Source organism: Tasmannia lanceolata, unplaced genomic scaffold, assembly GCF_043159265.1.
Source record: "Tasmannia lanceolata isolate RefF3 unplaced genomic scaffold, GAP_Taslan_0.1 ptg000015l, whole genome shotgun sequence".
NCBI classification, from domain to species: Eukaryota; Viridiplantae; Streptophyta; class Magnoliopsida; order Canellales; family Winteraceae; genus Tasmannia; species Tasmannia lanceolata.
The window spans coordinates 47,471,778-47,489,807 of record NW_027518692.1 but is presented as its reverse complement, the minus strand read 5'-3'; the positions used below and the strand labels follow the sequence as shown (position 1 = coordinate 47,489,807).

The 18,030-nt window shown below is 38.2% G+C and overlaps 1 protein-coding gene and 1 pseudogene across 1 annotated transcript; both read right to left on the bottom strand.

The window, feature by feature from the left end:
- Positions 1 to 1,129: 1,129 nt before the first annotated feature.
- On the bottom strand, positions 1,130 to 9,481 carry LOC143845734 (large ribosomal subunit protein bL21m-like). The gene is made up of 5 exons (XM_077354144.1): positions 8,895 to 9,481; positions 8,667 to 8,747; positions 2,422 to 2,523; positions 1,760 to 1,834; positions 1,130 to 1,676 (listed from the first exon to the last, which is right to left on the bottom strand). The coding sequence occupies exons 1-5, from the start codon at positions 9,399 to 9,401 to the stop codon at positions 1,572 to 1,574; spliced, it is 870 nt and encodes a 289-aa protein (XP_077210259.1). The 5' UTR covers positions 9,402 to 9,481; the 3' UTR covers positions 1,130 to 1,571.
- Positions 9,482 to 13,706: 4,225 nt separating this feature from the next.
- LOC143892033 (mannan endo-1,4-beta-mannosidase 5 pseudogene) lies at positions 13,707 to 16,950 on the bottom strand (annotated as a pseudogene).
- Between the last annotated feature and the right edge of the window lie 1,080 nt (positions 16,951 to 18,030).

Below are 18,030 nucleotides of genomic sequence, written 5' to 3'. Positions count from 1 at the left end.
TTACTTACATTATGTGTGTATTAATGAATGTTGAGAATTTAACATGCAATGAAGATTATTTGCTCATTCATTGGGGCTATCCGATCAGAAGCAGATGACCACACAATCCTACACATGCAATGTCGGGACGAGACCAAAGAACGATGAACAAATGACAAATGGTCAACAATATCTAATGATCAGCTGTAGTTACTGTTAAAATAAATGATCACCTGTAATGAATTATAGCTGACATGTGTGTGTACACACTGGTGGATTTCTTCATATTTTGTCCCACTAATGAAATCATGATTAACCTTGGAAGATCAGATATGATGGAGAAAAAACCAGCAAAACAAACTATTCTCCTACACTCACAATCAAACAGTTGCATGCACATAATTGAGAATATATGAATAAATTGTGAAGAAAGCACACATGCACTGACTTATGTTTTCCCAAACCATGGTTACTCTGACCCAGGCAGAATACTTCATTTTGTTTCCTTCTCCCTCATCTCTCTAATCGGTTTCTTCCTCCCTCTGACCCCCTTTCTGTTCTGGATTTTGAGCATCAGTTTTGAGTGATTCTTGGCAAAATTGAACATTTTGTTTGCAGTTGTGCAATCTTATTTAGGATTCAAATTGATTCTACATCCCAGCAATACAATGCAAACCAAACACCCAATTTTGCCAAGAATCGGTTTTGGACTCAAAACGATTCTCAAAATCCAAAACAAACAGTGTCTTAGCTTTCATCCAAGTTTATTACTAAGCATGCAATGCTTCCTAACATCATAACCACATATTATGGTTGCATGGTACTTGACCAACTGCCCATTTCGCATCCTAAACTATGGATTCAATGTTCATTATCAACTATTCTTTCAGTTACAATGAGAAATAGATATAAAAGGAAAACTTGCATTTAAGTGCCACCTAAGAGTCCACTTTCGTGAAGGACTTGAACCAGCAATCCTACCTGCAGCTCATGCAGAAGTAGACCATTTCACACACAAGGTTTGGAAAACGATCCTGGATTCATGTGAAAAATAGCAGTGCTTCACAGGGTTATACCAATGGGGGCAACAATAGACCAAAGGAAAAGCAATTGTGGGTCACACCTAGAGAACGTAAAGAAAAGAATGACATTAACCAAAGTCATATCGTATTAACCCCCCAAGGGGGTTGGCAGGTGGCCATCAAAATCAAACAATGTTGCCCAACTGCAAATAATCCAAATTGTTCTAAATGAACATTTGTCGTTTCTATGAATAATGACTCAAGAACCAATTATCCTTCCACGAGAAATTCCAATTCCATTTACCATAGGCCACTATCCCTTCCCCTCCACAATTTCCTCTATAACTTTAAATTCAGTCATTAATTAAGAACCTTACAAAAGTCCTCAACCCATGTTTCAAACCCTGCAGTTTTATTGGGCGTACCTTGTAGTAGTGTCCTTGGCTGACCCATTCTCCAAAGAATGGAGCAATTAGGCATGCGAGAGGATTTACTGACTCTGCATTCCAAATCAAATTAGAAGAATACAACATAGAGCTTTTGCCGTTTGATTAAGACCAATGATGACTCCTAAGCAGCAATGGATGCCTTTTGGGGCTTCTTTGTTCCATGAGTTTCTGCCTTCTGTGGCTTCTCTATTCCTTGAATGTCAGTGATTCTCAGCTTACTCAGCTCCTGAAAAGAAATGAAAAAATGTACTAAGAGAAACAAATAACAAGAAGTGCATCAACTACTCTTTCTGAGAATGTAGGATTCACCTGGCGATGCCCCTTGGTTCGACGATAGTTTTTTCTTCTCTTTTTCTTAAATATAATAACTTTGGCGTCCAATGCCTGAAATGAGGAGAATTTTACAATTTTAATTGGTTAGTAGAGCCATCAAAATTAACACAGGAGTTCAGAAAGACCATGGCACTCCCCTCAGGATTTGTTAAGACGTGCACCCAAAAAAAATCTCAAAAAAAGAAAAAAAAACAATTACAAATCTAATATGAAAGAAACAACCAAGCGAAACCTCTTCAATTTTTGGAAAGGATCAACAGTGGTAACAATCTCAATTATTTTTTTCTTTTCTCCAAAGCATAATAGAAAAATATACACAAGCAAATCCTTTTCTTTGGAATAAGAAATACTCCGACTAAAAAAAGAAAACCATGCACCGGACGTGGAAAAACAGAAATAGTAGGATGGCGGATCCTGGTAATTGAGAGGAAATATTATATTGGATTTATTTTGGCCATTTTGAGTGTTTTAAGGCATACTTTTTTTTAAATGGTTGTTTTGAGGCATACTTATTTTGTGAAACTCCAATTTGATCATATAATTTCCCAAAACAAGTTGATCTAGAACAATTTTCACAAATACATATCAAACCAACTATGACATAAGTAAGGGTAGGGAAACAGATGAAGGTCTCTTACATGCTCTTCAACGACTGCATGCACAGCTGCATCTGGCAATGTTGGCCTGCCAATGATGGTCTGAGTCTTTGACCCAAGCATAAGAACCCTGTTCAAAATCAACTGTGGAATAGACAAGCTGGTTTAGGAAAGGTAAAGCAATAAAAGGAAAAAGTAAGTTGCAAAATAAAAATCACCATGGAGGCAAGATATGCCAATTCATTCCCAGATTTGAGCAAAGATAAATAAGTACAGGTATGACGAGATTGAGGCAATAATTTTTCCTTCTCAGAAAATACAGGAAGCATACAAAATCATACTTATTGCACCTTCGGTTAACTTATCCTTTAGAAAAAAAAAAATCACTATAGCACAACCCATCGATTGTCCATACGAAGCATTTCCATGATGATTATGAAAAATGACTTGGTTTGAAGAATGACATACTTCGACTGGAACGCAACATAGACAAACAAGTCGGAGCTGTAAGTGAAGTAACCATTCTAAATGTGAATTGCATACTTGAATTATATGTGTGATCTAAATTTTGAATTTCAGAAAGAATCCTGAAGTAGATTGAAAAGCATCGATATGCTATCGTCTATCAAGGTTCTTGGGAAGAAGGTACAAATAATGCAATCAAGAAACATTACTAGGCATTTTATGTGTGCATATTATATAGACCATGGACATACCAAAGGGTCAAAGAACTAGGAATTCTAGCCAGTGATAATATCAATCTATCAGCCTGAAACATCATCCAAGAAATAAATGTGACTAAGAGTAACAATGTATTGTATTGACGGTGAGGCTGAGCTTAAGGCTACAGATCATGGTTTTAACTAGCATGACACATGCCGAAGTTTGCAGACATTTGTCAACTTCTGGGGAGAAATTGAAGTCTGAAGTAAGTCTGGACCGAAGTCTGAAGTTTGATTCTCTGCATGCACCCACATAACCAAAACACCCGTGTGTATTCAAGAAAAAATCAATGCTCATTCCATTAATGAATAAATTGATATATAAAAGGAATTACACAATCATCAACTTTCAAAACATGTGGAATATAAATGTTTAGAAGGAAACTCTTCTAGACATGCACGACAAAGCATATATGTCACTAGGTGTTTGATCTTGTTTCCCATTGTGGATGGTCATCTTGCCTATGTGATGGTCTCTAAGTGAGTATTTGTATTTATTATAACATTTCCTGAATCTTCATCTTAAATTTTCATCATTCTCATGGACTTTATTGATCTTTACAAGATCTATAAACTTCCATAAATTTCGATGAAGTACTTATACTTCTGTGGAGATAGAATTCCGAACCGAAACCAAAATTTGATTCCTTGCTTAGGATGAGGGTAATTGCTAAGAAGTACTGTGCTCAAGTTGATTACAGTAAACTTGCTCCATAGACATGGCGATGGTTGGGGCAAAGTAGCATAGATGACAGTGATGATGAGCTCCCTGAGCAGGATGGTGGTGATGGTGGCAATGATGGCACCATCAATATTGCTGAGACGAGAAGGTTCCGAAGTTTGAGTGAGCAATGTCAACCAATTCTAGGGTACGAAGACGGGTAATAACCTCGAGCTAAAGCTTTTAAGTGCAGCCTCTCTTAAAACCATGGATATGGTCCTTATAGGGGATATCAATAGAAATACGTGCAGAGATGAGAATGGTGACAATGATGGTGATTAACATCAGCCCTCACGCAGTTTGATGTGGTGTTGAGGAGATAAATTATCTAAATCTAAATGAATCAACAACTAATTCTTTACGGTTTGCTTGTAATCAACATTTTCATACATAGCATTAGTTACTCGGTCCACTTTATGAAACACGATTGAAGTACTAGATATTATAGTTGTACCCTGCTACTAATGTTTGATCATATGATGTGGTAAACTAGTGATCTGTACTTTGGATGACATAATAATTACCTAGTTACCGGCTTCTTAGATCCTAATTTCATCTTATTCTATGATAGAAGTGTCTTGACAAAATAAAGACTTTTAAAAACTAGAGATATTTAGTAGAATTCAATACATTATCAAACAATCGACGCTTAATTATATGCCAATTAAATTAAATGCATGTTATAAAGCTTTAAGAAAAACTTTCTTATGGTTTTTTAATCGTCTAATAGTAATTCTTATTTTTAATTTTTTTTTGGACTTATGGGCAAACTAGAAATATATTGGGTATGGCGTAAATATGTATCATGTTCTCAATTCCGATCCATGAAGGAAGGATTTTTGGATTCTGGAATATTTTGTTTTGGTAAGAAAACATTAACAAAAACTAAATCAGAACATAACGCCCTTTTTCGGGTCAGTTCCAGATAGTTCCAATTATTTAGGCCATTCCATTTGTCCTGGTTTATCAGTACTTTATTGTTCCTTTTGCCATTTTTCCTAGAAAAGTTAGAAGACCTTGAAGACCTATTCAATTGGAAAACTCATCTCCAATCAAACAGGAGAGAGAGAGAGGGGGGGGGGGGGGGGGGGTGTTAACAAAAAAAAATTAAAATAATGGTACTTACATCATATTGAATTTAGATAGACATTAACATGATTTGATTATCTAATAGAGTGATTACACTCTTTGTGCCTCAATTTGGGATTAATCTAAAAGGGATTAGATATAGTAATCAATTTGTACTTCTTTGAGAGAATACTTGTTATGTGCCTAAGTGCTTGATCTTCCCTTGGTAGAGTCTTTTTGCATTTTCATTTTCTTTGTTATAATCATTGTAATCGGCGAGTGGTGTAGAGTCGCAGAGCCATCTCCACAGGGCGAGCGTAGGAGATGCATAGCCATCTCCAAAGCGAGTGTGGGAGATACAGAGCTATCTCCGGTTGGCGAGTCTTGTGAGGTGTAGCCATCATTGTACTTAGTCTAGTTCCCACCGATAAGGGAAATGGATAGTGAAGCCATCAAGCTATCTTGGTGGAGTGAGTGGAGTATGTTCTTGGTTTGGACCGAACCACTATATATCTGGTGCACTCTCTTTACTCTCTCTCTCTCTCTCTCTCTCTCTCTCTCTCTCTCTCTCTTGTGAGTGTGCATGTTTTGATTTATCTTTGTGCTTAAATTGTTCATTTTGCCATTTGTTTTGTAATTTGGCATTAACAAGGGCAAACATTTTTTTTATCATTAAAGAAGGGCAAAAGTTTTTAATTCTCAATTCACCCCTACCCCCCACCACACCCACACCCACACACACACACACATCCCTTGGGTTCCCATCCATTCTCTTTCTATCTAGGCATATATCCTTTAACAAAAAAAATCTCCATGGTGTTCACTAATCCACTGAATGACATTAAGTGAATCCCCTTAGACTATAAATGAGTCAAGTGATTCCTGGTCCACAAGTCAATCTTTTTTAGTAGAGCCTGGATCATCACCTCATTAAAGTCACAAACTCCAATCAGCCCCGATAGAACAACACTATAAAAAATAAAGGATTCATTTAGTTCTAGTTGTTAAACTATTACCCAGTTTAGGCGAAACAATAGTCGTTTACAATTGACCTGGTTAAGTCCCATTCTTAGTATCTAAACCTAGTACCCCACTTCTCCATGCTAAAGATCTTGCCCCATCAGAACTTCCCCTTTGCCTAGCCCACCTCTTGACAAAAAAAAATTAAAATAATGGTACTTGCATCATATTGAATTTAGATAGACATTAACACGATTTGATTATCTAATAGAGTGATTACATTCTTTGTGCCTCAATTTGGGATTAATCTAAAAGGGATTAGATATAGTAATCAATTTGTACATCTTTGAGAGAATACTTGTTATGTGCTTAAGTGCTTGATCTTGCCTTGGTAGTGGCTTTTTGCATTTTCATTTTCTTTGTTATAATCATTGTAATCGGCGAGTGGTGTAGAGTCGCAGAGCCATCTCCACAGGGCGAGTGTAGGAGATGCAGAGCCATCTCCAAAGCGAGTGTGGGAGATACAGAGCTATGTCCGGTTGTAATTAGATCAGTTCCCACCGATAAGGGAAATGGATAGTGAAGCCATCAAACTATCTTGGTGGAGTGAGTGGAGTAGGTTCTTGGTTTGGACCGGACCACTATATATCCGGTGCACTCTCTTTACTCTCTCTCTCTCTCTCTCTATCTTTTGTGAGTGTGCATGTTTTGATTTATCTTTGTGCTTAAATTGTTCATTTTGCCATTTGTTTTGTAATTTCGCATTAACAAGGGCAAACATTTTTTTTTTATCATTAAAGAAGGGCAAAAGTTTTTAATTCCCAATTCACCCCCACCCCACCCACACCCACACACACACACACACATCCCTTGGGTTCCCATCCATTCTCTTTCTATCTGGGCATATATCCTTTAACAAAAAAAATCTCCATGGTGTTCACTAATCCACTGAATGACATTAAGTGAATCCCTTTAGACTATAAACGAGTCAAGTGATTCCTGGTCCACAAGTCAATCTTTTTTAGTAGAGCCTGGATCATCACCTCATTAAAGTCACAAACTCCAATCAGTCCCGAATAGGTCAAAGTAGTCATGGCTCCCCGAACTCCCCGAATGAGACCACCAATCGGGGATAGCCCAGGTTCTCTAAACTCGAAATATTAAAATTCATCTTGTCGATAATGATACTACACCAAAGATGATCCCTCTTTACGCTAACATTCATTTTCATTCGCAAAGAAGTACATTATTCATCAATCTGAGTCTCCTGATACCAAGACCACCAACCTTTTTGAAACGGCAAACGTCATCCTAACTTACAAGATGATATTTTCTACAATCTTTTGTATCATTTTAAAGAAAATTTCTTTAAAGTTGTTCAGTTCGATCACTCACACTGCACATGCAATGAAAAATCGACAATAGTAAGGAGGGAGAATGGATAGAACAACACTATAAAAAATAAAGGATTCATTTAGTTCTAGTTGTTAAACTATTACCCAGTTTAGGCGAAACAATAGTCGTTTGCAATTGGCCTGGCTAAGTCCCATTCTTAGTATCTAAACCTAGTACCCACCTCTCCATGCTAAAGATCTTGCCCCATCAGAACTTCCTCTTTGCCTAGCCCACCTCTTGACAAAACCCAACCTAGCAAAAAGAAATTCACACTCACTTCCACCCTATTGCCCATTTCATGAATTGAGCGGATGGCTCTCATTCCCAAAATCCATCAAAACTGAAGATCCCAATGAGCCATGTGACCCATCATAACTTCAGCCTTCACACTGTCAGCTTCCATGCCTTGCAAATGAAGGACTATGCATAAACGATGCCAACATAGATACTTGACCTGATTCGCACGTAAATATCTCCCATCAACTATATTGGTAATGCATACAACTTGCTTGTAGCATTTAACTCTCAGCACAACTATCAATGGGAGATCCATAAAGGGGCAACATCCACCCAAACTTTGACTCCCTGGGGGGATGTACCACAATCACTATAATACTCAAAGGGCAACATTGTGGTCACCTACCATCAGCACAGACATTTAAAGTGCATCCACCTATCATCATGATGGGGTATGCCACTATCTCATTCATCAAGAGTATTGCAATAAAGCAGGCCAATGTTTACCAGCATTCGTGGGTGGCTCCTATAGACAAATTTACTATGAGATAACTAAGATGACAAAGTGGACAAGAGATTTCTATATAGGCCCGAATGAAACACAACGCAAGAGATAATTCCCTTGAACCTAAAACACTGAAGAACTTCTAGGCCTGAGAACTCCCCCTAAGTACCTATTTCCAGACAGAGCTCTTTCTTGCGATTGGAGACACCATCCAAGAAAATTATGAGAGGAAAATTCAGAAACAGGGATTGGATAATACAGACTCAATGTGTGTGTGTCAGAGAGAGAGAGAGAGAGAGAGAGAGAGAGAGAGAGAGAGAGAGAGAGAGTTAGGAAGAATGTTATCCCCAAAACCACTTGAATGGAGAATAAAATTACACACGGTAAGCTACACATTTGGTCGAAGTATGACACGTCGAGACGAATTAATTTCATTAACTCGGGCATAGAAAGGTCAAACTCACCGCAATTTATTCAGTTATATGTTGGTTTGTTCTCAAAAGCTTAATCTGAACTTCTCTAGCTAAATCTGAACTTCTCTCTAGACCAACCTTGTGAACCAATATTAAGCCTATTGCAGCATTGCCGAAAAGTTCAACAAATAAATTTCCTAATAGTTTCAGTGCCTAAAGAGACCTAGAACAGAAAAAGGAAAAAAAGAATCATTAACATCACATACCTTGTCATTAACTTCACAGTGTTTCAGCTTCTCCGTGTAAATCGAATCCCCATTACTGACCTTGAACTGATGAGAACCAATCTAAGACAAACAGAGCATCGTCATTAAACCCCCCAAAAGAACTCAATTTTGAAATTTCAAAGATCATTGGACTTTCAACAATCATAAACATCAAACCAAACCCTAAATTTCAAAAAACTGAGGAATCAGAGATTACAAGTAACGAACCTGAATAACAGCGAAAACAGGCTCGTACCACTTAAAAGGCCGATCAGATGGATCAAGAGGCCCAATCACTTTATACCCGATTGCAGCCGCTTCTTCCTCTTTCTCCATTGGAGAATCCGCTCGATTGACGACGCATTTCGAGATTGAAACATTATCACTGTCACTGTCCCCACTTTCTCCATCTTCAAAGTCTTCTTCTTCTTCTTCTTCTTCTTCTTCTTCTTCTTCATCCTCTTCTTCTTCCTCGTCTTCGTCCTCTTCTTCTTCTACTATCTTGCCGCGTGGATTTCTCGGTAGAGAAGAAAAGAATCGAAGGGGATTTGATGGAATGCAAGTGAGGGGATTGAAGTGATGGGGTTTAAGGGAGGGATTTATATGTAGAAGAGAATTGGTTGAATAGAGGGGGTGAAGAGAGGGGATTAGGGTTTTGGATTTTTGAAGTGCGTTAAAGGAGAGAAGAGATGGAGAATTGGGGGTTAGGGCATTGAGACATCGCCTGTAAGCCATTTTGCTTGTGAGCGAGCAAAATGGAAGCTCAAACAGTCTCTGCTAGGGCTTAAGGTTTTTTATTGGGAAGTGATATCACCACTGCCGAATTTTGATGATCGCACTCCACACTTTATTAAAAAGTACGGTATGGCCCGCACCATAGGATGATCCAAACCGTCCATTAGATGGGCCAATCTAATGGACGGTTTGGATCATCCTATGGTGCGGGCCATACCGTACTTTTTAATAAAGTAAGGAATGCGATCATCAAAAATTCAAAATAAGGTGTGGTGACACTATTGCCCTTTTTATTTACCCCTTGTTTTTTTACGAGTGGTGAATTGGTGGCCCCGGGGACTATGCTAATTTTTGTACATTTATACGAATGGTGGTGCCATTATTGCCCTTTTCATTTACCCCTTATTTTTACGAGTGGTGAATTGGTGGCCCCGGGGCCTATGCTATTTTTTGTACCTCCTATTCGTATGGTGTGATGATCTGATGATCTGGATCGTAAATTTACTGTGGGCAACATATTGCTACAATATCTGGAGCAATCAGGTGATCGTCACTATCTAATTGGTGGAATAAGATAGGCAATCGATCAAAATTTATAATAAAATATTAATTTTTTATTCCGTTAAAGAATTTCAATCGATCGAAATTACTCATCCCAAAAATCCAGGGTTTCATGCGTTAATACCAAATTTCGCTCGAAACCGAAATTTAAAACCATGCTATTAGGTAGCTTACCAATACGCCAAAAGTTTATGGAATGCGTTAGGCAAGGCTCTTTAAACCTGTCCCATACCAGGCTAGATCCTGAGTGAAACCTGACATTTTTTTTGAGTTGGCCTTAACCTGACTCAACCCGACCCGAGTTGCACCCTGGTCTTTGCATTGTCTTGACTATCTCAGTCTTATATCCCTTCTCATTTTTTCTTACAATGAAGACCTCTTTGCCATTAAAAATAACGTATTGGCCCCACTTATCTTTCTCTCCTGATAAAATCCTAAAATCTGTGTGTGCCTCGCATCCTTCACATGCCTTTTGCTAGGCAAGACTGTATGTGTTGTCGTCCATATTGGGCTGTGCCTATTAGTCACCATTCTTTTAAAAATCTAGAATATAGATAGATACCTACACGGAAGGTCAGTATTGCGCTGGAATGCGAATGGGAATTGGTTTCTCTTTTGTGTGATGGCCAAAAAAAAAGGGCAGAAGATTTGACACGAGAGGTGAAGAATTGGCCGCCACTCTCTACCATAATTTAGATTCCTTTGGAGCTTTCCCAAAGAGGCGTGTGCCGCTCACTTGTACATCTTAGCCAAACTCTAATCGAACCACCCGCATCTATAAATACCGAATCCAACTCAACTCAAACAATAACCAGTTTTACACTTCTAAAACTAGGCCAACCTTATTATACTCTCATACCCTTCTCTCGTTTCTTCTTCTTCTTCTTAACTTTCATCACCATGTCGACCTGCGGCAACTGTGACTGTGCTGACAAGAGCCAGTGCGTGTAAGTATTTTCTGCACTCCTCATAGGCCTTCTGTTCTTTACTTTTTCTTTATCTTTTGGGTTGTTCTCCACAGAGATAGAAGTCCTTGGATAAGCTCTTTCTGGGATTTGCTATTCTACATGGACAATTTTATCTTGTCGTTCGCCGATTTTGTTCCGATAATATATTATCCGAGAACAAAGGTCGACCATGAACGGAGGATATGTAGCAAGTCTATTCGTGGATAATATTCTTAAGTATAAATGATTAAATAACACCAACTCTAATAGCTTAAGCTTCTTCACATGGTATCAGAGTTATTGCCTCACTTGCTTCAAAACCCAACAACTATTAGGTATTAAAATTCCACATGTACCGCGAGCCTTAAAAAGGAGGGGGCACACCGGGGGTGGGGATGGTGTTGATGTTAGAGTAGGAAAGATTAAATAACGCCATCTCCAACAGTTTAAGCTTTTGGAGTGATTGTTTGTTTCATGCCATCTCCAACAGCAGAGGTCCTAGGTTCAAAACTCCTTGATGTTAAAAATCCACACACAATGGCCAACCCAAAAGTTGGGCCACATGTGCCACGTGTAAGCCAACCCAAAAAAAAGAGGGGCCACACTTGAGGGGGTGTGTTAAAGCATAATAGAATAAATAACGCCATCTCCAACAGATTAAGTTTTTGAAGCGATTGGTTGTTTCACAGTTGAAGTATAAATGATTAAATAACACCACTCTAATAGCTTAAGATTTTGGAGTAATTGGTTGTTTCACAAACAAAATAAACCCCGGCTTGCTATCCCCTGGACCTTTTGACGATTTTTTCTTTTGTACTAATAAGTAAGAAGCTTGTATTTTTCTAATTATCTCTTTCTTTTTTTGTTTGATTGCATGGCGATCGTGGCACCACACTTGTATTTTGATTTTTCTCTCTCTGCCTTGTTTACATCTTGTTCTTCTTGAGATGGGTTTGTTAGAGTTGTATCAGACGTTTGTTTGGCTAATTGATATGAGATAAGCTTAATTGAATGAAGTTGTTTCTACAAAAGAGAAAAGAAGTATCCCAATGCTCAAAGTACTTAGATAAAACCCAAGATGGCGATCAAACATGGGCTCACCATTTCCCATCTCATCTCTCGTTCGATCCCGATTGGACAGTGACGAGGTTCACGCACGACAAACTATTTGGAAAAACACGTCTTTTGTAATGTAACGTTAATATTTTAAATAGTTATTTTCTTACTTATTTTATTTTTCAGATTTTTGTCATGTTATTTTTGCATTTTTATTTAATGCATTCCTTCTGTAGCGTTTTATGTATTCTGGTGGTTGAAGTATAAATGATTGAATAACACCATACCTAACAGCTTAAGCTTTTGGAGTAATTGGTTTAGTACCAGAGATATTGCCTCACAGCAGGTCCTGGGTTCAAAACCCTCATTGATATTAAAAATCCACGTGTATGGCTAACCTAAAAGAGGGGCCACCGGCCACATGTCCCATGTGTATGGCCAACCCAAAAAAGAAGGGGGGTCACACATGAGGGGGGGTGTTGAAGTATAAATGATTAAATAACACCATCTCTAACAGCTTAAGATTTTGGTGTAATTGGTAGTTTCACACTGGCTATAGTTGGCAGTTGAATGGGTTAAAAGGGTATTTCTGTCATTTTGTGAATGTGTTTGCTCAAGGCGATTCGTAACTGGGCTGTGTTTTTCTGTTTGGGGTGTAATTGCAGGAAGAAAGGAAACAGTTATGGCATCGAGATCATTGAGACTGAAAAAAGGTACTTTCTTTCCTAATCAATTTGAACTTTGGTATCTTCATAATTTTAGAATAGGAGAATAGCCCATGGTATTCGTCCCTCTTCTTGTGAGATCAAATTCTTCGATGAGAACCATGGTCGTGTGTTTACTTTACTCAGCTGGTTCAGTTGAAAGGCCTGGTATTTTTTGTTGTGGGTGCATATAACTTTGCTACTCTTTGAGTGTAATTTCCTTTTCACCTTTTGTTTAGTCATAACTCCTCACTTGTGGTATTTGAATCCTAACTTTGAACCCAACAAAGTTAGGATTCAAGTAGATCATGACACAAACATAGGTGAATCCTGTTGAAGGATAAATGATTAAATAACACCACCTCTAACAGCTTAAGCTTTTGGAGTAATTAGATGTTTCACATGGTATCAGAGCAATTGCCCCACGTGTCTTGGGTTAAAAACCCAACAACTCCTTGATATTAAAAATCCATGTGTACAGTGAGTCAACCCAAACAGTCAACCCAAATGAGGGGCCACACGTGAGGAGTGTTGAAGTATAAATGATTAAATAACACCAATTCTAACAACTTAAGCTTTTAGTGTAATTGGTAGTTTCACATATCCGATCCGAATTGGGTCCATAGAGAGCCCTATTGATAATGGGTTGAACATAGTCAGTTCTTTTATCAGTGGATAGGAGCATATCATTTCTACCAACTTAAAGCTCTCATTATGATTCCTTTTATGCAAAAATATCCCTTTGTTTAACAGCTTGGATGCAGGCAAGTAAAGGATTTTACAAGGTTAAGTCGATTCATCCAGCTAAATAATGATTGACTGAACATCTATAGACTGGAGGAGTTATTAAATAAGCTTAAGTAGTCATGGTACTCACTAATGATGTGTATTTGCAGCTACCACGACAATGTTGTAGAGGTTCCGGCAGCAGAGCATGATGGCAAGTGCAAGTGCGGTGCAGGCTGCACTTGTGTGGATTGTACCTGTGGCCATTAAACATTATGGAGAAGTAATGTAAAACCAAGAGCCATAAAAAATAAACATGTAATGTAATAATGGTGTGTTTGTGGTGAATAATCTGGTCAGTGTCTGCTTGTGTGTCCTGTGACAATGTTGGGGTTAGTCATATCTGGCTTTTACTTGTAGCTCTGTAATAAATCTTCACTATTTCTGTGGTTTAATGGACTTGTATTAGTGTAATCTGGTTGAATTATGCCTTTGTTTTGTGGTTTTTTTAGTTATATAAATGGGAGTGATGGTGTTGTTTGATCTTTTTTCAGTTTTATTATGTTGCATATTATATACAAAAAATACTGACACATTTGTCATCTCCCAAATAAAGAACAAAGGAGATGGTATATGGCGCAGGAAAAATGTCTCCGAGTAGACACATTCATGCGTTTTCATACATATCCCTCAAGATTTGACCCAACCTGGCCTCAAAACTGCCCTGCTATACATCATTTGTCTTTTCATATTTCAGTAACAAAAGAGTATTGATATTGGAGCAAGCAGAAGAACAAGATACAAAAACCAGAGGGATCTGCTGACAAACAATCACCCACCAGAGAAGAGATCAGGATCTTCCATCAAAGAAAGATTGAATTTAAAACAAAAAACAAGCTAATGATTGATCGCTGCCAACCAACATGATTGTTCAGTTACTTCCCTTTCAAGTTCCTGCTCCAGAAACCTGCAAAAAGAATGTAATTGGGTTCTTAATTTAATTTTGGATTGGCAAGCAGATGCAAAAGAAGCTATACTTGATTATTTGTTACTTCTCTCCTGAAGAACTGGGAAAGAAAAAAAAAACACTATCTATAAGAGAGTATGGTACAACAATAGGAGAAAACAGAACAAATAAAAATAAAATAAAACAATAATGCGTGGAGTTAAGACTTACCAATGATCTGGATATATATGAACAGAGACAAAATCAATGGTTGAGGCCTTGGAGTTGTAGATTAAGTCAGACCCAATGACACTTGCCCATTCTACTGGATTCACACAAGTTTTATGGGGTTGTTGGGCCATAAAACCCTTCAAGCCCGATAGAAGATGTTAGTAGATGGTTTCTGTCTATTGATTTCACAAATCCCGCCATTTCTTCGATCCAGTCCTGCAATTCTTCTAACATATGAAGGATTGATCAAACATAGAAGTCAATTAAAAATTATGAAAATAGCAATTTATTTGCAATGCAATCACATATTTCAAGCACAAAAGTGCTTCAAATCTTTAAAACTACCAATGCAGATCAGAATATCAGCTTAATTTTTCATATGGAGTTTTCTGCATTATTATAATCACAAAAGATTTTCCTTATTTTTTTTAATGTAGCAAAAATATTTAATAAAGGGACAAAGGGCGGCCAATACAGTCAACCCAAAGGGAACAGAACAAAGAAAACAAAGAAGAAGAAAAAGTACCAGATAAAGGCCCAAATTAAGGGGGAAAGAAATCAAACCACTCCAAAGCTAGCCTATCTACTCCGTCTCTAGCTAAACCATCTGCCACACTGTTAGCCGATCTCTTGACATGATTGAAGGCACATAAACCATCTGTGTGTTCTTTTAGTGATCTAAAGGTTCAGGCACATTTACCTACTCGCAATTACTGGTTGATGAGCTACATTTTCAAGTTCTCAACGACTTCAATATGAAGTATCAATTTCTGACAGTGTGCTAATCTTTCCATGCAAATAGTTCAGAATTAAACATCTAAAGAAGAATTACACAATCTTGCTTGCATTTCTATAAGAGTAAAATTAATCCTCCTATTTTGTAATCACAAAATTGATTCCAAACCAGAATATTACGGAATTTCATATTAAAATAAATAAATAAATAGATTCAGATCAGGGTATAGAGACCACCCTCAAGTAAGTCTTGAAATAATTGCGAATGGACGGATCAAAGAAGAATGAATAGTTAGAAGAGCTAAAACCGACGCCCTCTTCCCATGCCCATTTGACATCCTAAGTCTTCCCACCAATTGCTTGCAAATTATTGACTAAGCAAAGAATCAGCCTGATACCATGACAATGTGCTTTTGCAATGACTCAATCCAGTGCCTGCATTATCTTCGATTTTATCCAAATGCAAAATAAAGAGGCAAAAGAAAGGAAAGGAAAAGATCATGCATTTACGCATGGTTACCACTAAATTGTCAAAAGTACACAAATCCCTCGAGGAAGATCTCGGTAACCCCATTGTACCCTCAAGGATGGAGAAAAAATCCTTGGGGGAAGACTTGTAGTTCCCGCGTTGCCACTGCATGGAGGGCAAGATTGTCCACGTTGCTACAGCGTGGAGGGAGAGATTGTTGGGGGTTCCACTCGAAAGAAAAGATCCCACATAGGAAAAGAGAATGGATGTGGATGGGCTTATAGGGACTTGGGCACGGCCGTTAGAGGCTAACTTTTAAGGGTGAGTTCTACCCGGTTCCCAACAAAACCATAATAACTAGAAACCCAATTTGATTTTTCATATACGCTCACACTCAGAGAAACCAGAATATTCAGAAAGATATTCCATATTTTTAGTGTGAAGTGTAAACTAATCAACCAATGCCACTGTTCAGGATAAGTTCTTGACGAGTAGCAATCTTGTTTCTCTTGTTAGGCTTCAGAAATCCAAAATATCCAAAAGAAACATTGTGTTTAATACCTTAAAGACACGCTCATTGAACCAACCAGGTGAGATCTGAAGAGCATTGTACGCTCCATCATTGAAAGCCCAAGTCCTACAAACAATCAAGGACCAAAAGGGCCTTTGAAAATAGCTAGCTCCTTCAAAACCTGAGGCTATGTGACCTAAATGAGGTGTACATGTTGCCTCAATGGAGTTAAAATGAGGAGACATCCAGATGAGATTTTTGCTTATCTTTTAGCCCTGAACCATGATAGATCTTTGTTCTCCAATGCCTTAAATCATGGACACCCAGAACAGCTCTTAGTATCCTAGATGCAAGGGTTATGCAATTGGAAAAGAAATGTCCTTACTAGTTAAGTATGCCCTTAAATCTAGAGAATCCAAATGGGGACTAATGCTCAAAAGTTCCCAATGCACTCAACTCAGACTCCTTGAACTATAAATCTTAGTCTGCTATTAAATTTGAAGTTGTTCTGGAAGTATTGAAGATAGATTATGACTCCATAAACACACTACAGAAAGGGAGACTTGATGAGTGGGGGTGATTGTTCTGTTGAACTGTTGTGATTTTGAAGATTTATGAAGTGAGGTTGTGGAATCGTTCTGCTGTGATTTTGAAGATTTATAAGTTGGGGTTTGGATGTTATTAGGTAGGGAATAGAGGCAAGGATAAAGAGGCAGATAAAAAAAAGTATCTGGTACCACCCACTGTAAGAAGATTGGAGAGTGGTGGAATGGTGCGATAGCTTAGTATGGTGGGCCACGTTCTGATGAGCTTTTCTTCATTGAAAATTGGCGATTTTGCAAAGCGAAATGTTATCAGCACTACTGTATTTTGATGAGGGCACTCCTCACTTTATTAAAAGTACCGTCTGGCCCGCACCATAGGATGATCCAAACCGTCCATTAGAAGGACCACAGCCTAAATAGGATGTGCCTCAAAAATCGTTTCCATAGGTTGATCCTAACCCTCTGAACTGAATGTTAGAGGGTTAGGATATAGATCGGAGAGTTAGGATCAACCTATGGAAATAGTTTTTGGGGCACAACCTATTTAAGCTGTGGTTCAGCTAATGGACGGTTTGGATCATTTTATGGTCGGGCAATACCGTACTTTCAATAAAGTGAGGAGTGCCCTCATCAAAATACAGCAGTGCTAATAACATTTCCCTTTTGACAAACGAAGTCTTGTACTTTGCTTTATTTGCAAGAAGAGTCTTCTAGTTTAACAATTTGCAATAGAGTCATCATGTACTCATGTTTGAGTGAATTTGCAAATCACGTCATGCCATCAATTTGTTTCCAAAATACTAATAGATTTTTGGGTAAAATACACTTAGACCCCCGGTGGTTTGTGACACATTCAACTTAACCCCTGATGTTTCAAAAGTTACAATTAGACCCCTGTGGTTTCAATTTGTATAAGGTAGCCCCCCCTCAGTTGACGGTTCGTCCACAGATGGAAGGGTTAGGATGATCCGATGGAGCTGATATTTTGGGCACACACTATCTATGTCAGGGCCCATCAAATGAACGCTTTGGATCATCCAAACAATGTGGGCCCATACCCGAATCCAAACACCACCAAAAACATAGTAGGACCACATTGTTTGGATGATCCAAAGTGTTCATTTGACGGGCCCTGACATAGATAGAGTGTGCCTAAAAAATCAGCTCCATCGGATCATCCTAACCCTTCAATCTGAGG